The following is a 21,979-nucleotide window of genomic DNA, read 5'->3' on the forward strand; positions in this document are numbered from 1 at the left end:
AAGACGAGAAAATAGAGTGAGGCTTTTTTTACCGTATATACATAAAATACTTAGGAAAATTAGAAGATAATTTGGCATTCTTACTGTTTCACTATACGTCCATTGAAATACTCTTTCCATTAAAATATTCTGAAAGAATATAGTAATAATGGAATTGTGATCTTCAGTCGCACCTCAACCATTTTTTTTGCTTATGAACTAAAATTTCTAACATTAACATTTCAGCATGTAATAAAACAAGGGCCTATCTCCTTTAAAATTTAACATTCCATGTAACTTTTCTGACTTATCATTCATAAGTTGCAAATATTACCATTTTCCTAAACCAGGGTACACAATTTAAGTTGCCACTTACTGATGACAGAATTTCTGGATAATAGGATTTTAATAGGCAAGCAAATAAAATTAAATCAATTTCAAGGAAAAACATCTGGCCAGGGGTAGCTTAATTTCGCCTCCCAAAATACTGAAGACTAATCCATTGACATTCATAATGGGACAGCTAAGTACCAAATAGCTAACTACTCCCTATGGAGGTATATGCAAGAAGAGTACCAGGGGTTCCATCAGATCAACCTGGCAATGCACTTGGTGGTTGTGTGACCCTGAGAAAGTGTCTTACTCTTGTTTATATGTTCCCACTTTAGAAACTGAAACTTTATTTGTTGTTTTCACACTATTTCAGCAGCAAAAACTTTTTCAAGGAAAATCTTACAGAACCTTTAAACAAATGTGCATACACACATACCCCATACCCCACTATATAAAAGTCATATTATTATAAATTATTTCCTTATTTATTATATAAACTTTATATAATATAAACGTGATTAAGTCAACGAATAAAAAACATTAATGCATTGGTGATATCCACCATGTTTGAATTTGGTGAGTAACACACATATAGTGGGAGTCGTTTTTTAAAAAAATTTTTTAATTAAATTCAAGTCAAATTTGCAGAACCTGTATCTCCTCCATAGATTCTTAGTATTCCATGGAACATATTTTGAAAACCTTGGGATAGATGATCCACTGAAATCTTCTCCAGCTCTAAGATTTTAAATTGTCCTTTTAGATTAGACTTGCTGAGTTTAATTCGGATTACCTAATTTTAAAATGTTTCTGAAAAGTGAACAAAGTTACCTTACAGAGTTTTGGATCTTTCCAGGGATAGCCGATGATTTTATCCCCCAGAATCCTTCACCTTTCAAGGAATTATTTAACAATGAGCCCAGTGACTCAATAGGGCCCGCCCAAACCTTTTTATTTTACAATATGAGCTCCAAGACACTGATCTACTGTGAATATAAAATGTTATTAGCCTTATCAAGTAAATGAGCACAGCTCTTTGTTTGCTCTATTAAACTGGGTGATAATTATTTAGATGTGAATGTTAAGTCAGTTCTACTGTAATAACTAATCGTAAAAGTTGTAAATTTGTTTAATAGATGAAATGTACACTTTTTGTATTCTGTACAGCTTTGTCTTTTTTAAATATGAAGTACTTAAATGTACTTACTATGATAGGAAATATAATGTGTGCCTTCTAGGATTTGTGAAGTGGTTTCATGAACTCTAAGGAATGTTTTCCCTATCCTAACTCAATAACAGAGGGTTTACTCCGATTATGTATAGAACCTTAGTTTGAGAAAATGAATTTTACTATGTACTGAATTTAGAGGTTGAGAATAATAGTATCTGTGTTATTCTTAGTACCCACTGATAAATTGTGCAATAAATAATCTTTCACAAGTAATTTTAGCTAATTGAAGAGATTCTTTTCCTATGTAATTTCACATTCTAATATAGTAAATGTTTATATTCCTTAGAGAACTATTTTATATTGTGCGCTGGGGGCTTGTGATGTTTGTGTGCTGTTGTTTTAAAATTCATTTCAAATTGGACTCGATTTCCTTATATCTAATATATATCTGGGAGAAAAGGCTGCTTGAAAATATCTTTTGATTCAGTGATTTTTAACATTGGGAAGTTGAGTTTATTAAAAGGTAGTCTGAAGAATTTGCATTTTTAACTGTTATTGTCTGAAATCAAGCTTAGTCTATCCAGGAATAAGAAAACTACTTGGAGACTAGGGAAGTTAACAGGTCACTCACATTTATGCTAGGCCACACAATGACAATATAATATAAACATAAGCAGCTGACAACAGACTCATTTGTTCTTATGTCTTTTCACCCTGCTGTAGCAGTCCTCAACCTTTTTGGCACCAGGGACTGCATTCATGGAAGACCATTTTTCCACAGACCAGGGTTGGGGTGGGAGTAGTTTCGGGATGAAACTTTTCCACCTCAGATCATCAGGCATTAGTTAGATTCTCATAAGGTGCATGCAGCCTAGATCCCTCGTATGCGTAGTTCACAATAGAGTTCATGCTCCTTGAGAATCTAATACCGCTGCTGATCTGACAGGAGGTGGAGCTCAGGCAGTAATACTCACTCACCCGCGGCTCAACTCCTGTGCGGCCTGCTTCCTATCAGGCAGCAGACCAGTACTGTCCACAGCCCAGGGGTTGTGGACCCCTACCCCAACAGACAGTAAAAATAAAATGCTCAACTCTGTTGTAGTTTGTTTACCTTGTAAAATCATTTCCAAAATATAAGAATATAATTAGAGAAACATCGTAGAATCTTAGTGCTGAAAAGTCCAAGGACATAAGAATGAGTAGCAGTTGGTAGTTAAATTGACTGCATCATCATACTGTGGAGAAATGCACATTTTACTGTCAAAAGACATAAAAGCCTTTGCAGAGATAGGTTTTGACACTCTTGCAGCTGTTTATAGTCTTACTCTCTGTCATTTTCTATGCTACTAATTGCAAAAATTTCCAAGGAACTATGTTTATCTGGTTAGTATTCCCCTAGTTACACTTGTTCTTTATAATGATCATAATTCAGGCAGAGTATTTGGGTATATCACCTTCAGTCATGTCTTAAACCCAGGAAATGAATATTGTTTCACCAACACTCAGAAGTAAAGGGAAAGCAAGAGAAAAGTGCTTTCAGCTCTTTTAATCCAAGAGGCCATGAAAAATAACCCAAGAGCTGTGATTTTTCACGAGGCAAAGAGCAATGATGTCGATCGTTTCAGTGGTACAATTTGAAGTAACACATAAAGTGAACTTGAGCCCTTAAGGATAAAGAAGGGATAACTGCCTCAAAAACTGTTGCTTTAGAAACCTAAGCCAGTATACAAGTAATTGCCTTTTATTCCTATTGCAAACACAAAGGAAAGTAGGGATTTGTCCCCCAAAAGGCCAATTAAGTATAACAATGTAAATAAAAGCACAAAGTGCTATAGAAAAGATGTCAGAAAAGCTTGCAGGACGGGTAAAACCCAATAAGGTGTTAGCTGGACAGACTAAAATAATATCCCGGGAAAAGGAAATGAACATGTATAGCTTTGCTCATGAACTATAACAGGGTAGAAGTTAGAGAAAATAACAAAAGATTTATCTTCTGGGTCTAGTGAGCTTCAGTTTGAAAATTTTGAGTTTTCCTAGTGAATGTCATTCATGTCTGAGTCTTAGTAAAAGATAAATTAGCTATTATTACTGATAGCTTTTCATGGTACCCAATCTTAACAGTAAAAAAACTTTAACATTTGCTTTAAATATGATTATCTTTAAATAGTTTTAAATTATTGAGCCACAGTCCTAGCTGACTTTATTTAACAATTTAAAAAAAGATACTTGATACAGATAAAATGACAATGAGAAACTACACAATACTTCCTATGTTAGGGCAAATGTATATAAATGGGGGCTTTTCAAAACTAATCCCTAAGATAACAATGGATTTTCATTCAATTTCTTAATTAGCTGTAAGATAGCATATATATCTGCCTAGTAAAAAGACTGCATTTGTAGTTCCATATGCTGAATTGACCAGTGGAGGGGACAGGCATTGTAAAGTCACAAGATGAGACAATCTAAAGTCAAATAAGTTCACAGGCAGAAATCGAATTCTTCTAACTATGATGGTTCAAAAAGACCTCCTGTAGTCTGAATTTGACCACAGAAATAGATAAGAAGGTCCTTGAGCAGCCTCTTAAGTACTAAGAGCACATGTCCTTAAAAAGTTGCCAAAAGAAATTCACTTAGTTATTCAATATTCATTTATTGAGCACCTACTACATACCAGGCACTAGTAACACAGATAAAGAGTACACTGATAAAGCTTAATTCAGATTGGTCTTTAAAAATACTTTCTACCTGGCCCCTGGGACCATTGTATCTTCTGAAGTCATCATAGTAGATAAGGGAGAAATTTTGCCTTAAAAAAATGCGCCCAGTTACAGTGATTAAGATACACACACGCACACACACACACACACACACACCTAACATTTGTGGGGTCTAATGGAATAGTGGGGAAAAGACAAGATTTGGAATAAGGAAATCCAGTTGTAGGCCTATTACTTATTAGCTGTGTGACCTTAAGTTAAATTTCACTTATCTGGCCTCTTAATTGGTAAAGTGATAGTTGGCCTACAGTTGTAGCATATTAGAGCCAAAAGGAACAGAGATCATCTAGTCCTGTGCTTTTTGAAGTTCTTCATTCAAATGAAAATATTATGTAGCAGCCCCAGTGTAAAACTGATGAACGCAGAGTCACTTTGACAGCCCCTGAGCATCACTCACTCCCTTCCCTCCCCCACCCTAAAGTATTCATGAAGAGATTCACAGAACACCCTGAAAGCCACTCATCTAGTCCAAAGCCTCACTTTCTAGGTGAAGAAACCAAGACTCAGAATAGGAGTGGCTGTTTTCATGAGTACATTTGGCTTCCAACTAGAAAGGGGGAAGGAGGGCTAGATAAAACAGTTTAAGAAATTCATTAAAAACACAAATTGTCAAGAAGGAAGTCTTCCATCTTAACTCCTTCAAAGTAGCCCCTTTATGAAATGGAACTTTGAAATTGATTGTGTTTAAGGCAGCCAGCCATCCAGAGGCTGAAATGAAAAACTACCAATTAGCCTACCTGGGCCAATGGAGAAAAGTATGGCAGAAAACCCCATGTTACTTGGCATCTGACCAGGGAAAACCCTGGCCCCAACAGTTCAGGCACTGGCAGTTTCAAGAGAAATACTTGGAAAATTAAACCAACCAAAATCACCAGTTTAAAATTTCTTCAGAGGCATCCTCTTCACAGAGGAAAGTCCTGGTTTGGAATCTTGACCACTATTTAGCCACAGCAGACTTGAAATTGAACCAAAAAGTTAAAATGCATGTCAAATGCTGGACCTATTTGATCAAGGCGGTGATCTCTTCTGATTTCATAGCATCAGACAGGAAGCTGAGCTCATTGCATAAGGTCTCATATCGGAATGCCATCCGGATCTGAGCCACATTTGTCTTTCGAATATCGTTTCCTTCAGGTCCTTCTTTGTAATAATTTTGTCCCAGAAACTTTTGCTTTTCCTGTGGACCAAGAGAAATACAAATGAAACGATATACTTTTGATTCACTTTCTATAGCCATGTGGGCAGCTTTGACATCAGTCACAGCAAGTCAGACTAGTCCCCCTGAAGCAGATCTTTGGTCAGGACATCTTATCCCCACAGAACTCTTAAAATTCCTGCTGGCCTCTGTGTCCTCAAGGATGTCACCTTGACAACCTCAGTCATCCTCAGACAACCCTTCATTCCTGGCTGTGCTTTCCTTGATCAGAGAGGAAAGATAAGGTCTGCAGCAGCTACTGGGGATGGGAAAGGCAAGGGGAAGGAGGTAAGACTCTAATTAAGAAGTCCCTCCTGAGAGCTGACAAGGACAATGTTCCTGGGGAGGACCAGTCCAAGGCACCACACTGCACATGAAAAGAATCTTAAGCCTTTAACTCTGCTGCATCATCATCTGACAAGCACAGCCCCTAATGCAACCTTTTCCTAACCAGTGACATCACCCGGGAAAGTGTCAGGGGACCTAAGGTACATCAGAACATGGGTCTCAGTGCCAGCTTCTCGTCAGACTTTTTAAAAAATGACAGATGTCTGAGTCCCATAGTCTAGATTTTTATTCAGTCTAGATACTGTTCATCTATTCAAGAAATATTGAGCGCCTGCTATGTGCCAGGGACTATCTAGGGCCCGGGGATATAATTCTGAACAAGCCTCTGCCCTCACGGAGCTTACATGCTAGACGGAAAGACAGAAAAACACATAACTAAATATCAGCAGGAATAAATGGTATGGAGAAAAACAGATTAAGAGGATAGAGAATAATAGCAAGTGTGTGACTACTTTAGAATGGGCGATCAGGGAAGGCTTCTCCCAGGAGGCGTAGAGGTCTGAGAAGCGTGAGGAAGCAGCCATGAAAACGCAGGAGGCTGCCGCATTTTCTCTCCCCATGCCTGAGTGTCTCAGAGGCCCTGTCTGCTGTGTTCATCACAGATCCCCAGTGCCTGGAAGGCTCCTGGCACACAGCAGGCAGCCTTCCCAGGAGGGACACAGGCAGCACCGTCACACTCCATACCTGATGCGAGAGGCCGCTCTGCAGCACGCTGTTCCTGGCGATCTCACACAGGTCGCAGGTGCTCAGCTTCCACACTTGAGCTGCAATGGCATATTCTTCCATAAGAGCTTCCTAGACCCTCCCCCAAAGCATGTGGATTAGACGGGAGGATATCCATGTCAATCGTTCACACATGTCCAAAGCTAACAACATCAGACACTGTGGGTTTAACTTTTCCTCACTAAATGGCACCTGGATCATCAAACATCACACCTTCAAAGCCTAAGATCTTTTCTTCTGTGAAATCACGGGTTATCAAAGAGAGATCTAAAATCGTGCCTCCACATTTATTCATTGACCAGCACTGAGACCTCATGTTGAAGCCCTGTGCCAGTCATCAGGGATGGCAGTCTCTGCTCTCCTGTGACAAGCCCTCTAGTCATGCCACTTTTAGCACTTGCCCTCTAGCTTTTCTTTTTAACACACTATTTTCTTAACTTTGCGATAGATAGATAGATAGATGATAGATGATAGATAGATGATAGATGATAGATGATAGATAGATAGATAGATAGATAGATAGATAGATAGATAGATGATAGGTAGATAGATAGATAGATGAGTAAAGTACTAAAAGTGGAGATGGAACATCAAAAAAAAAATGAGAAGTGATCACAGGATAAGCAGTAAAATGGTGTAATCCCAGAATGATCCGGGTTTGAGCTGTGGTTTTGCTTCCCTTCTGGGATGTGAAGTGTCTATTCATCACAAGCCCTCTGTGACCTCTTCCCCACCCCACTGCCTCTGTAGCCTAGAGCAATGGTTCTCGAAGTACAGATCAAGGACCCCTGAGGGTCCTAAGACCTTTTGAAAGGTCTTGTCTTTTCCAATTATGTATTTTCATGAGGCAAGATTTCTATTTTTACATATTTTGATTAAAAGCAAATTGAAAGCAGAAGTGGCTAGGAGAGTCCTGCTGACTTCCATTAAGACATTAAAGAGGCTTAAAAATGCAAAACAAAGGCAGGGGAAACTGTTACTTTTTAGAAAAAAAATTATTATTATGTAAAATTTCATTGGTTTATTGATATGGTTTTTAAATGAGATAATATTTTAAAATTTCTTACTCATTTCTAACATGGTAAATATCAGTAGATATAACCCACATAAACAACAGGTCTTTGAAAGCTTCAGTTCTTAAGAGTATAAAGGGGTGCAGAGACCAAGAGGTTGGAGAACCTCTGTCCTAAAAGACTCTGGTGCTTCTGTTTTTGTTAAGCAACGGCTGGTCTTGTCAACACCATCAAAACATGCTGGGTACACTTGCAGCTAGTCTCCATGCATGACACCACTGTTACCTTCCTCTTTTATTTTCCCAGAGACCCAAAGTGTAGAAATTATAATAGCATTGATTTAAAAAGTAGCAACCATTTTGAATATATGCAGACACTATATTAGACCCTTTGATTCATTATCTTCATGAATCCTCACAGGGTAGGGACAGAGAAAATTTCATCTCCATTTTACAGATGAAGAGGAGCTTGATCCAGAAATCTAATAACTCTACCAAGGTCACAGAGCTCATAAATGTCAAAGAAAGAGAAAATAGAGGAAGGCAAAGATTCTAAATTGTGCCTTTGAGGGTTCAAGAACCCCAAAGAAAGGGCTCCTGGAAGGCACAATTTTCCCCCAACAGTGGCTTCCTTCCTGCCTTCACTGGGCCACCAACCCCACCCCAAAAGCAGAACTGAGCCATGGGCTCAGGTTCCTGAAATGGGAGGACAGGCTAGGACTGGTGCCTACTGAGGCACTACTGTCCTCACCCCAAAGTCCTTACCTTCGTGTAGTGGAACTGCATGGGGTCATCGGTGGAAAGAGAAACATGCAATCCCTTGTGCAGGAATTCCCTCAGAGGGTTCTTGGAATATTCGAGAAACAAACTGTTGTTGCTAAGAGGAGACATGGCAATGGGGATCTGAGCAAGGTAGTAAAGATACTGCAATACCGGACTCTGCAAAAGAACCACCGAACTCATGTGACAAGTGCCAGAGAGGAGAGAAGGGAAAAGGGAAGGGAGAAAGGGAGGGAAGAAGCATTCACCAGTGGAAACCAGGGGTCTGAACCATGTCTGCCCAAGTCCTCAACCCAAGTTCCTCGAAGCCAGGACACTCAGACCCACTCTCCCCTTCCCCACTGTTCATCTCATTCCTACATTGCATGCCAGCCCTCCCTGGTGCCTCTACCCACTGTTGGAAGTGCTCACTCTTGCTCCAAACCAGAGGCAAGGCTCAGGGCAGGAAGGGCAGCCCACTCCAGCCTACACCTTCAGCTCCTTTCCCCAGGCATTGACCCAGTCTAGAAGATGCCCCACTTTAGCTATTTTATTGCTTTGACTGCAAACAGCCAGGTTGAGACTATAAACACTCCAGCTCCTGGGAGATGATCCCTGAAGGGGTGGGAGGGGCGGACCTGCCCAGGATAGAGTGGTTTTCTACTGTAGCACCCACCCCACCCAAAAATGTGACCCATGGTTACACCTCACCGGGATCAGGGAAAGGGAGCATTTTGATCAAACTTCGTGCCAATGGAAAGTCATCCAAAATATGGAGAAGACTATCCACAGAGCTCAAGCATACACATGTGAAAAGGTGGATGGACTCTGTGTCCAACTAGTGTGGACTTGTTGAGTCAATTACAGACAAAGTGGCAGACCCTTCATCCAACAACAGCCTTTGGAAGGAGGAGCATAGATATTACATTACAGCATCAAAAAATGCTTGTCATATAACAGTAAGGGACAAGGCAGGAACCAAATTCGTGTTTATTATGATAATAAATACATTAAAACTATGCTGTGGATAAAAGATGGAAATTAGATATACTAAAAAGCTAATAATGGCTATTTCTATTAATGTAATAGCATAAGGGCTGGCTTTTTTCCATTTCTCCAGTTTTTGGAAAATCAAAATTGTGATGAGTTTGATTATATTATTTTTAAAAATAAAACCAAGATAAGAACAGACATCCCAGCCCAGAAGAGGGCCCAGCCTTCTGGCCTCACTGGTTGAGCCTCCCAGGAGCCCAGGGCAGGGCAGTCACTCAGGACAGGCTCCCGAGAGTGGCATGGTTACCTTCTTGAGGAGCAGCCCGTGGGAAATGTTGTCAGCAGTGAGGAAGGCAGACACCAGGTGGGTGATGGAGCCGGCCTCCCCACAGTGCGGCCGGAACAGGAACGTGCTCAGGCCACGCTCCCTGTAACAGAAGGGGTTTCCGAATCAGGAAGGCCCCCCCAGTTGGCTCTGCCTGGGGCCTGTGCAGCCTCAGCTCAGGGCCAGCTCCAGAAGGAATGACCACCTACGGTCAGCTGTGCTGACCCGGTGCACCCTGGAAACTACCCCTCCTAAAATGCAGAGGCCCAGGCCCCGGGTCCCCTTAAAACCAAGAAGCATCACTTCTACTGGCAGAGAGTGGGCCTTGCAGTAGAAAGAGACTCTGCTGTGCCCTCCAGCCACTCTCCTGAATTCCTCTCCCGGCCTTGTGTCCCGCATTCGTAGAACTCCAGAGCAGGGAAGGCCATGAGAAACCACGGAGTCTGACCTCTGTGTTATGGAAATGGGCAAACCAAGGCCCGGAGAGTGAAGTCTATGTTCCATGCCACTGAACAGGTCAGTAGCAAAGCCAGAACCAGAGCCCCCATCTCCAAAAGCTCAGCCCAGGACTGCCTCCACCCTGCCAGGCCATTTCTCTCAGTCAGGACCCCATTCAAAACCTCCACACCCACCAACTAGCACCAATTTAGGCTGAGCTAGAGAGGCCCCAGGGCCCAGCAGGGAAAAGTGGGATGCAAGACTTGTAGGGAAGGGTATGGCTCAGTGTCCTGCTGCCCTGGGCAGCTAACTCCTGGCCACATGTGCCTCGTCTGTGTGCATACTGGTGGGAGCCTCTGCCTGTAAAGGCATGCATGGATTTAGTCTGTCTTGTTCCCTGTTATTTGTCCAGTGCCCAGGGCAGTGCCTATCGCATGCCAGATGCAGTGATTTGCTGAACGAAAATATGCACGTGTGGACATTGTTGGTGTGGCAGTAAGTGAACATGCATGTGTGATAGCATGTCCTATGCTTCCATTATCTCAGGGATGTACAGGCACACATGGAGTGTGCCCTGGTGTGTGTACATATAAATGTGTGGACACGTGTGGATTGTGGCTGCATTGCATACTGTACATGACATATGTCTGTACTGGCATGTGTGTTATGGTGGGCATGTTTGCATGTGTGTGATCACGTGGAGACATGCCTCACATAGCAGGCTGGAAAGTGCTGTGTGTTTTGAGGTGTGTGGGCACATGGACATGCGTGTTGGTTCAGGTGCACATGGACACAAGGATCACATACATGTGTGTGTGTGCGTGTGTGCATGCGCGTGTGTACTAACATATGAACCCAAGCGTGTGCGAGGGCAGGCCTCACGCACCTGCGGAGGTTGTTGAGCACCATGATGTTGGCATACATGTAGTACAGGTAGTAGCTGTAGGGTGGGTTCTGCTCACTGGTCCAGACGTCTGGGTTCGGGCTCTTGTCAGAAAACATGTGGTCGCTGTGCTTGGACTCATCATCCACGCTGTCAAACCCCGTCACCTGGGCAGGAGAGGTCAGCTCAAGGCAGGACCAGGACTCAGCCTCGGCTCAGCCTCCCAGGGCTCATAGCTGCCAGAGGCCTGGGGGTCTGGGACCCTCAGGTTCACACCTCAGCTGGGGACCCCTTGGCCTGGCTGAGGCCATATTCCTCCCAGGGATGAAAAGTGGGTACAACACCAAGGTCTGCCCCTTCGGAGCTTCCATAGGTACTCTGGAGGTGAGACAGGAGAGTGCCAAGCCCCTGTGTGGTGGTGGTGACAGTGGGGGAAACTGCCAAGCCAGGTGAAGGGCAAGGCAGCCATGGCCACCACCTGCCCCTCTGCTATGCCGAGGCCAGCCTGCAGGGAGCAGTGGCCATTGCCATCAGCAGCAGGGACAAGCTGTGAAGGAGAAGGGTCCTAGTACACATCACGCATCAGGCCCTGCTCAAAGTACTTCACTCACATCAGTTAATTCATATTCAGAGCAACCCAGGAGGGACGGGTTGGCTGCCAGCCGCATTTTACAGTTGAGCAAACCAGGGCCAAAGCAATTAAGAAAGTTGATCAAGAAACCAGGTTTGGCCAGACACGGTTGCTCACGCCTATAATCCCAGCACTTTGGGAGGAGGAGGCGGGCAGATCACGAGGTCAGGAGTTCAAGGCCAGCCTGCCCAACATGGTGAAACCCCATCTCTAGTAAAAAAAAAAAAAAAATACAAAAATTAGCCGGGCATGGTGGCGTGCACCTGTAATCCCAGCTACTCAGGAGGCTAAGGCAGAAGAATCGCTTGAACCCGGGAGGTGGAGGTTGCAGTGAGCCAAGATTGCACCACTGCACTCCAGCCTGGGTGACAGAGCAAGACTCCATCTAAAAAAAAACAAAAAACAAAAAACAAAAACAGGTTCTGGGCTCTGGGTCTGCACTCTTTGGGGCTGTAGGTAGAGAATACTCTAGGGCATGTCCAGGTGTGGCCAGGAGAAACCAGCCAGCTGCCTCACAGACAGATAAGAGGGTCCTTGCTGGGCTAAGCCTTGGCTCCTGGGAGGCAGCTCCGCTCTCCGATCCCCACTGGAGCTGCCCTCTGAGATGGGCCTGAGTAGCCTCAGGAAACCCCCACCCTTCCACTGCAGTTCTACCTTGGCTGGGACCCCGGGGGGCCCCTCCTGAGTCACTGGAGCCTTCTGGCTGATCCCAGAGGTCATCCCCAACCAAGAACACATGCATGGAGGGTACGGGCTCTCAGCGCACAGGGGAGGCTTGCTACCAGGCCACGGCAGTGCCTTGCAAAGGAGCCTCTGAACAGCAAATGGGAGAAAGAGACTGTCCCCCTTAATCCACAACTGGCCCAAACTGGAGGGCTCCCAGCCCAGGCCCCAGGCCCCAGGCCCCAGCCAGGTCTGCTGGCCTCTCCTGTTCCTACGGGGGCAGCAAGGGCCCAGAGGAGCAAGGCAGCATGAGGGTCTTGGCCAGAATCTTCCGTGTCACAGAGCCCTGTGTGTCAAAGGAAATGACAGGGTCCCTGCTATGACCCTAAGCACTCCCTAGACGGGTTTGGGGGGCCTGGGAGGATCTTGAGCTCTGCTCTGTGCTCACTAGCTCCATACTTCACCGGAACTTTCTAGGGCCTGGCATGGGGATAATTTCAGCCCCTCTTTGGAGCTCTATCCAGCTGAAGCAGGGCCTCACAACTGCATCTCCCACAGCCTTGGTTGCAAAATACGTTGTCTCCTCCTCCTGCTCCTCCTCCTCCTCCCCACACCTGCTCTTCCTCCATTGCCGGCAGCAACCTTCGAACAGCACACCATCCATGCTCCTGCAAAGCCAGGCACCTGGGAGGCATCCTAGACTCCCCCCAGTGCCTCCTTCAGTCTCTGTCCAGGTCCTGCCAGGTCTGTGCCCACCGCTTCTCGCCAAGCCCCACACTTTGTGCAGATCCCTGCGCTGCCACACCTCAGAGACACAAGCTGGTAGCTGCTATGCACCTTACTATTCTCACTTGGGAGGCAACATAGAATAGGGGTTCAGGGCACATCGCTGGAGTCAGCCTGCCAGGACACACATTCCAGCTCTGCCACTTTTAGCTTTATGATCTGTTTTAATTTCCTTGTGTGTCAATTGGAGCTAGCAGCTTCACAGGGCTTTGGTGAGGATTAAATGAGATAATCCAGGGAGAGCACTTAACACCGTGTCCAACACACACCAAGCACATAATAATTCTGCTTACTGTTAACAACAAAATGGTAATAGTAATGGGGTAATTGTGAGGCTTAGGTGAGATCACGTTGTGGCGTCTCACCAGGCCAGGCAGAAGCACGCACGAGTGTGAGCTATTTCCGCTGGGTCAAGCTCCCCTCCTGTCTCCAGGCAGGCCCCTGACTCTCACCCCTGCCCCCACCTCCAGCTACCTTCTCTTCTGGGCCATCTCCACACAACAGCCAGAACATGTTTGTCTAAAACATAACTTTGATGATGTCCCTCAGCTTGTCCAATCACTTTCTGGGCACACAAACTCAATCCTTCCCTCGTGCCCCAGCCCTCGGGCTCCCCCATGTGCCTCTCCCTGTAGAAAGTCATCCATCACCGGGCACTGGCCTGTATCACCATCTGATACACCCTCGATTCCAGGCATCCAGAGGGAGGGACCGGCTCCCGCCTCCTCCCCCTCCCTCCCTGGTTAAGTGTCTCCCAGACTGCTCCTCTCCTTCTACAACTAACTGAATCTGGAAGGGAAATATATTTTAGGGGCTTGTACTTAATCACACATAGTGTGAGGACCTTTGTTGCTAGGTAAAGCAGGTGAATTGAAGTGTTCGCATTTCTAAAAAAAAAAAAAAACCTGAGGCTGCTGCTTGGTACTGCTGGGGGCTAGATCCAGCCTTTCCAGCCCCACCTGGCAGGAACCGAGTTCCCAGTCTTTGCCCACTGTTGCCCTCTCTGCTGGGGGAAAGGCCTGCCCCAAGACCACCACCCCCACCCCCCTACACCCACTGACTCCCAGAGCTGCCCCTGAGGAGAAGGGGACTTTTTAGAAATCCAGCTTCTTGGGGCTGGTGACCCCATGCCTGGAACACAGGTGGCAGGACCTGAGATACCATCGTGAAGGGCAGGAGCAAACCTGACCCAGCTCACAGTGAATCCATTCCTGCCTCTGCCACTATGAGCCCTGCCTGGGGCGCCACCCGCACTTACATATTTAAGGAAGAGGTGAAGCTCTCGATGATCTTGGGGGTTGATAGTGGCCTTGAAAAGGGGCAGGAAGATGTTCTCCAGCATCTTCCCAAAGTTTGGCAGCAGCTTCTTTGACCTAAATATGTCACTGGGGGACAGCAAAGACTCGCTTGTCAGGTGGACCTAACAGCCTGCTGCCCTGTCAGAGACCAGCCCCAGTCACTTCCTCAGGCACCCTGTGTCCCCATCAAACACCCAGAGTCAATTCAGATGTGACCTGAAAACAGATCCCTCCTCTGTCCTCCTCTCCCAGCAATGTCTGCAATACTCTGCCTTGGTTTGGAAGCTCCACACCTTGCAAGCTCCTCCATGCCCATCTGAGCAGTTTCTCAAGCCAGAAGCCACTGGGAATGGGATGGTGGCATTCTGGCTGACCAAGAGGCTGAGATATGAGTCCTCAAATTCCCAGTGACCCAAACATTCTGTTACTCAGTTCTGTTTCCCTAAACCACATACCCCAGCCCATCCTGGAGCCATGGGCTCCACCCTGGCCAGCCGCCTGGAGAGGACAGCAGCCATCTGAGTGACATCCAGGGAGAGGCCAGCAATGTAGACCACTACAGCTCTCCCCATACCCTGGGGCTCACCAAAAGGACAATCCATCCTCAACCCACAATGAGAAGAAGGCGGGGGTGGTAGTTCCCCCAAAGCCTTTGCACATCTATATTTTTCAAAGATCAAGAGTTCTAGTGTCAGCCAGACGCAGTGGCTCACGCCTGTAATCCCAGCATTTTGGGAGGCTGAGGCAGGTGGATCACAAGGTCAGGAGTTCAACACCAGCCTGGCCAACATGGTGAAACCCCATCTCTACTAAAAATATAAAAATTGGCCGGATGTGGTGGCGGGTGCCTGTAATTCCAGCTACTCAGGAGGCTGAGGCAAAGAATTGCTTGAACCAGGGAGGTGGAGATTGCAGTGAGCCGAGATCATACCACTGCACTCAGAGCCTGGGTGACAGAGTGAGACTCTGTCTCAAAAAAAAAAAAAAAAAAGAGCTGTAGTGTCATGCAGACATCTTTGCTCATCACTCCTTCTATGGAAAAATCCCTGGAAAGGACAAGCTTAAGCTGGCACCAGAACAGGCCCTACCCCTCAGGAGTGCAGACTCAGCAGCCCACGAGGGACAGACTGTCACCTCTGTAGGGCACAGGGCAGACAGCGGGCCACCTCACTTACTAGATCCGGGGCACCTGGATGATCCAGCGCATGTTGGGAGAGTAGACCTTGTGCTGGATGAACCAGCGGGCCAGGTTGGGCCACTCCTCAGGACTGCGGCCGTAGATGGAGAGCCGTGGCTCTGAGTACTGGTACTTGCTCTCCTCCAGCTCCCGGGCAACCTCCTGGCACAAGAAGAGCTTGGGTCAGCCCCAGTGCATCCCAGCTACATGGGAGACTCTCACTCTCCATCACCAGCAGGGTCCTGTAGCTCCCCCAGCCACCTTGCTCCCAGGCTGGAAGCACTGATCTAAATCCCCAGGGCTGCCTGCTCCTGTAAGCTCTTGTTCCACTTTAGCAGAGGCCCCCTCTGGGGAGGAAGGCCTTGGGTCTGCAGAATCAGGCCACAGCAGAAGCATCTCCACACGGAGCTCATCTGCACCCAGCCAGGTTCAGGCTGCAGAGACATGAAAGCCAGGCCAGGTGCTGTGAGCTCCGCCAAGGTGGATACCCTTCCCTCCTCTTCCCGGCAGTTGGCACATGCAGCACTGCCTGGAGCCGGCAGCCAGGCCACAGCACTGGGCACCTGGGCACCTCACCTTTGCCTGAGCTGATGGTGGACAGATGGAGGGAAAGGGGCCAGGGGCACACAGGGCCCCCACTCTCTGAAGGCAGATGTTGGCAGGCACCTGAGAGGCCTTAGAGAAACTGAGGGTTCACTCACCTTAACCATCCGAGCAAAGTACTCTCCTCCCAGATAGTTTTCAGTTTTCAAATACAGGTCACGCAGCTCACTGGCCCCCACAGGGTTGTATTTGGAGTTGAACTTGTCAAAGCGGTGGAATGTCTGCCGGCCCTGGGGGAGGAGACCACACCAATCGACACATCGTTCTGCAGCCACCATGAACATTCCCCTCTCTAGACCTTACGATGCAGCCTTCTGTATGGCCACACCGAAAGACATCTTCTATGTCAATTCTTGCATGAAACCTTAGGAGCTCCTGAGCGCCAGGACCATGGATCCTCACTCGGTCAGCTTGAGATCCTTTGGCAAGGCCCCCTGTGAAGGAACAGCAGAGGCCCCACCTGCAAGTTACCACAGCTCGGCTCGGGACATGGCTGACTTAGTGAGCAGAGAGGCTGCACCATTGAATAATAGAACATTCCCTATCACTACTCACATTTTGTAAAGCACTTTCTCCACATTATATCATTCAATGTTTTGTTTAACAAAGGTTTTTTTTGTTCTAATAAAGCATGCACAACACAACATTTACCATTTCCACCATTTTTAACTGTACAGTTCCAGTGGCTTTAAGTACATCGACATTGTTGTGCAACCATCACCACTAACCATTTCCAGAACGTTTTTATCATCCCAAACAAACTCTATACCCACTAAACACTAACTCCCCATACCTTCCTCTCCCCAGCCCCTGGTAACTTCTACTCTCCTTTCTGTTTCTGTGAATTTGCCTATTCTAGGGACCTTATATCAGTGGAATCATATGATATTTGTCCTTTTGTGTCTGGCTTTGATTTAGTATAATCTTTTGAAAAGTTCATTCATGGTTGTTGCATGTATCAGTACTTTACTCCCTTTTATGGCTGAATGATATTCCATTGTATGGATATACCGCATTTCGTTTACCCATTCATCTGTTGATGAACACAGGCTGTTTCTATCTGTTGGCTGCTATGAATACAACTGCTATGAACATTAGTATGTATCTGTTCAAGTTCCTGCTTTCAGTTCTTTTGGGTATATACCTAGAAATGAATTGCTGAGGCATAGGTAATTCTATACTTAACTTTTTAAGGAACTACCATACTGTTTTCCATAGCAGTTACACCATCATTTAGTGTTTTAATACTTTTTTAAGTTAATAAGGCACATGGCTGTCACCATTTTATAGGCAAGGAAATAAAAGCTTCCATGAGTTGCCTAAGGGCACAAAACTCCTAAGTGGCAGGAGTGGGATTAGTGCTTAGACCTGTCGGGCCCCAAGCCACACACCCTCTTTCCCTGTCCCATGGCTGCCCCAGACCTGTTATTCTCTGAGGCCACATGACCTCTCAGTCAGATAGAAGAGAAAGAGCTGCTTCCGTAGCACCTCCCCACAAGCACAATCACGGTGGCTTTCCAGGGGGCTGAGTCCCCAGCCAGGGCTGCCGTCTGCTGGCGGCACTGGAGCAGAAGCTCACTCACCGCATGGACATCCAGTGAGTCCACAGTGAGGTCGTAGGGGTCCATGTGCAGGCTGTCAAACACCTGCCGCAGGGTGATCTTCCGGCCCCGCTTCTCTGCCACAGTCCTGTCAGGCTCCGTCTGGTATGTGTGCTTGATGAAGCGCAGCAGATGCTTTTGGTTCATGCAGGCAGCCGCATGGATGTGCGTGTCCACCTGGAACACAGCGCCCACCAGGCCCTGAGTCAGCCCACCTCCCTTAGCAACAAGAGTTAAGACATCCACCCTCAATCTGCACAGAACCCCAGCACCTCGTGGGCCATCGGGGCAGCCCCACCAGTGCCTGGATCCCACCCCCATTTCTCCTCCAGACTTCGGAACTGGTATCCCTCCCTTTCAGCCTTGCTGCGCATTCCACCTCCTTACAGCACCAGGAAATATTTTTAAAATGCAGATTGGATCAGGCCATTCCCCAGTTAACAAATGATCTATGGGCCCATCGGCCTCAAGATAAAGCCCAAGCACCTTGGCCTGGGATTCAAGGCTTATTTCAAGCCTTAACTCTCACCTTGCCACTGCCCCATTCTGTGCTGCGGCCATGACAAACCACTTATGGGTACACAAGACACCAAGGTACTGTATCACTTTGCCCACGTGTCACTTTGCCCACGTGTTTCTTCAGTCTGGAATGCCCTCCTTTCTCTCCACCATCTCATCCACCTAGAAATTTCCCACAACCTCCTCCATTTGGGAGCCAACCTTGTTCTTTCAAGCACAACTGAATGCTCTTTCCCTTGCCCAACCTCATAACCTGGCACAGGCATCCCATTGTTGTGCAGACCCTCCTGATCACTCTAACGTTTGTGTGTCTACTCTTTCACTAGACTGGGAGCTCCTCAAGGACAAGGGCCATGTTTGATGCCTCTAAGTCTTCAGCACCTACCCCAGAGCCCAGTACAAAGTCGAACCAATGGATGAATGAATGAACAAATTAACAGGTGCGACAGGTTCTCACAGTTTCAGTGATAACCCTGAGGGCCCATCAAATCCCACTCTTCCCATTGATCCCTCTCAGAACCCTCAGAGCATTCCCAAAGCAAACCTCCAAGTAGGAATGAATGAGAAGAACAGACACTAAAGGCCAACCCTCCAAACACACCCTTCCTTGACTAGTTACACCTCACCAAACTCCAGGGCATCCAAGTCCCAAGAAGAAGCCACTCTACTGGAAGCCGCTCTACTGACCCTAAGCCAACATATGGACTCAAGCTGTGGGGCCCAAGGCCAGAGATCTTAGAGCAAATCCTAAAAAGCAGAAACGAACAGTCAGCTTAGACTTCTCCCCACATTCCAGGGAAAGGCAGTTTTTTGCAGAAGGCACCTTTGCAGAAGGAGCCCAGCAAGGTCTCAAAACACCTCATGGGATTTCTCATGTCCTCTATATCGTGCTAAGTCCTGTGATACCAGACTGACCCCTTGCATCTCTGTCCTCTCCTTTTCAGCCTCCTTAGTCAGCTCATCCTCACTACCAGACCTCTTAATAATGGAATTTCTTGATGCCTGGTCCTGGGCCCTCTTGTCCTCTCACTATAAACTCTCTCCAAAGGTGATCTGTTCCATTTCTGTGCATTTAATTATTTTCCTTATACCAATTCCCAAAAGCTTTTTTCACCAGCCAAAAGCTCCAGAACTGTACATACTACTGCCTTCTTGACATCTCTATCTGGATAACCCAAAGGCAGTTCAAATTTAATATATCCAAAAGTGGACTCTCCATCTCTGACCCCAGCCCAAACCTGATTGTCTCCCAGATTCTGGAATCCCAGGAAATGATGTGTCTTGAATCCAGCTGGTCACGCTGAAAAACTGGGAGTCATCCTTGGCCTTCCTACTACTCCCTTCCCTCAGTGAGTCTTATCAGTTCTACCTTCCAAATGGATGTCAAATCCATACAATATTCTCCAACCTCAATGCCACCACAGGAGTTCAAGCCTGCATGTTCTCAGGCCTGAATTCACAGTGACCTCCTAACTGGTCTTGTTCCTTTTTCTTGTGCTCTGGTTCAATTCATTCTCCATACACAGAATCTAGAAGGGATTTTTTTAATGTAATTTGATTCTGTTACTGAACCCTCTTCATTAATCTTAGGATGAGGGCTCTGCTAATATTACCTGGATCCTACCCATCTCCCCAACCACTCATCCCCACTCCGCCTTTTCACTGTGCTTCACTCATAGGACAGCCACAAGACCTAAGGAAATGAAGCCCCAGCTAAGCTGAGGGATGGCCTGACATCACTGTGGGTAAACTGACTCCCCCTCCCTGAGCCCAAGGGACCTACAGGAGCTCCCGGGGAGGACGACAGCAGCCTCAAGGCCAGGCTGCTGACAGCCATTAGACCACACTCTGGAGCTACTGCTGTGGCCGACTGGGCGCTCAGCCCGGGCTGGGGTGAGGAGGCGGCTGACCTTAGAATGCTGTCTACGGCTGGCTGAGCATCTCCAAGTAATGCCAAACCAGATATTTGATCCATTGGACCTCTGTGAGCATTATGCCAGCCAGCCCATGTCGTTAGCCACAGCACTCACTCATCAGCATCCTTCCTGCCATTAATCTTGCCATTCTTACCGGAAACACAGACCACTGGACATTGGGGAAACAAAGCAAAGCAGAAAACTGAAACATCCCCAAAGCCCAGGCTCCTCAGAGATGAGGCTGGGCTCACGTGGGATGTACAAAAGAAGGTCAGCCTGGCTCAGCTCAGCTGGACACAGCTTGGTACAACGACCTCAGCATGACTCAGCGGATTCTGGGCTTTCTGGTCCTGTCCTCTGGCTTACCAATGACATACCACAGGGGGGTCAGCCTGTCCTTACCCCCATGAGTCACAAGATAAATGAGGAAAACAACTGGACAATCCAGGAAGCACCCCATCCAAACTTCAGAATCTCAAGGGTGATTATTTTAGGAACAAAATAATTGAAGGTCATTGGAGGTCGGTGTTTTCAGTTCACCAGAGGATCCAAGTGCATTCCCCGTGTTCACCTAAGACCTCAGATATAAACAAAGAGCAGAGTTTCCAGACCTGGGACCTAAGCCAACATTGACCATTTCCATACCCATGGCATCAATAATCGAAGACAGCACTCTTTTCACTAAGCTTTAGGAGTAGCCTCTGGTAACTACCCCTAATTGGTCAGGTTTGGCACAGAAGATAAAACTTATTTGCTATTCTTAATATGACACTTAAACCACAGTGGATATCACCTACTTCTACCCAATTCCCAAGCAGCAAACACACTCAGCCCTTCTGTCTTACTTCTGCATAGAAAAAAAGTGTCTCAGTCACACAGTCCTGCTGGCTGGGCCTCGGGGTGTCTCAGCCCTTCACCTGCTGCAGTGTGACAGGTGCCTTCACAGATACCACCCACACAGATCCATGGCCACATCACAGCTCCTGCCTCAGACCACAGCCCTGGTCTGCCCCAGGGACGCCAACAGCCACTTTAGACATATGGAGGCCATCATCCAGCCCATTCTGGATTTTAGAAAGCAGCTCTCCTCCCCATAGTAGAGGCTATGAGAGTGCTATCAAGGCCGGGTGTGGTGACTCATGCCTGTAATCTCAGCACTTCGGGAGGCCAAGGCAGGCACATCACCTGAGGCTGTGAGTTCAGGACCAGCCTGGGCAATATGGCAAAACCCCATCTCTACTAAAAATACAAAAATTAGCTAGGCGTGGTGCCAGACACCTATAATCCCAGCTACTCGGGAGGCTGAGGCAGGAGAATCACTTGAAGCCAGGAGGCGGAGGTTGCAGTGAGCCGAGATTGTACCACTGCACTCCAGCCTGGGCAACAAGAGCAAAACTTCATCTCAAAAAAAAAAAAAAAAAAAAAGGCACAGAGCCAAGATGGCCGAATAGGAACAGCTCCGGTCTCCAGCTCCCAGCCCGAGCGACAAAGAAGACTGGTGATTTCTGCATTTCTGCTTGAGGTACCGGTTTCATCTCACTAGGGAGTGCCAAACAGTGGGTGCAGGACAGTCGGTGAAGCGCACTGTGCGTGAGCCGAAGCAGGGCAAGGCACTGCCTCACTCGGGAAGCGCAAGGGGTCAGGGAGTTCCCTTTCCTAGTCAAAGAAAGGGGTAACAGACGGCACCTGGAAAATCGGGTCAGTCCCACCCTCATACTGCGCTTTCCCAACGGGCCTGGAAAACGGCACACTAGGAGATTGTGTCCCGCACCTGGCTCGGAGGGTCCTATGCCCACGGAGTCTCGCTGATTGCTAGCACAGCAGTCTGAGATCAAGCTGCAAGGAG

The 21,979-nt window shown here is 46.9% G+C and overlaps 1 protein-coding gene across 6 annotated transcripts in view; it reads right to left on the reverse strand.

Moving 5' to 3' along the window:
• Window positions 1–1,914: 1,914 nt before the first annotated feature.
• AMPD3 (adenosine monophosphate deaminase 3) overlaps window positions 1,915–21,979 on the reverse strand; it is a 64,830-nt gene continuing 44,765 nt past the window's right edge. For 5 of the 6 annotated variants that reach the window (XM_032166632.2, XM_032166631.2, XM_032166629.2 and 2 more), the window contains 9 exons: window positions 17,681–17,875; window positions 16,196–16,327; window positions 15,493–15,656; window positions 14,278–14,404; window positions 10,943–11,106; window positions 9,601–9,721; window positions 8,307–8,480; window positions 6,491–6,601; window positions 1,915–5,440 (listed from right to left, as the gene is read on the reverse strand). In XM_032166632.2, the coding sequence (XP_032022523.1) occupies window positions 5,264–5,440; window positions 6,491–6,601; window positions 8,307–8,480; window positions 9,601–9,721; window positions 10,943–11,106; window positions 14,278–14,404; window positions 15,493–15,656; window positions 16,196–16,327; window positions 17,681–17,875 (1,365 nt within the window). In that variant the 3' untranslated portion in view covers window positions 1,915–5,263. Of the gene's footprint in view, window positions 5,441–6,489; window positions 6,602–8,306; window positions 8,481–9,600; window positions 9,722–10,942; window positions 11,107–14,277; window positions 14,405–15,492; window positions 15,657–16,195; window positions 16,328–17,680; window positions 17,876–21,979 lie in introns of those variants that run through there. The other variant, XM_058446509.1, reaches the window with a different exon arrangement.

This window comes from Hylobates moloch, unplaced genomic scaffold, assembly GCF_009828535.3.
Source record: "Hylobates moloch isolate HMO894 unplaced genomic scaffold, HMol_V3 SCAFFOLD_11, whole genome shotgun sequence".
Lineage (NCBI taxonomy): Eukaryota > Metazoa > Chordata > Mammalia > Primates > Hylobatidae > Hylobates > Hylobates moloch.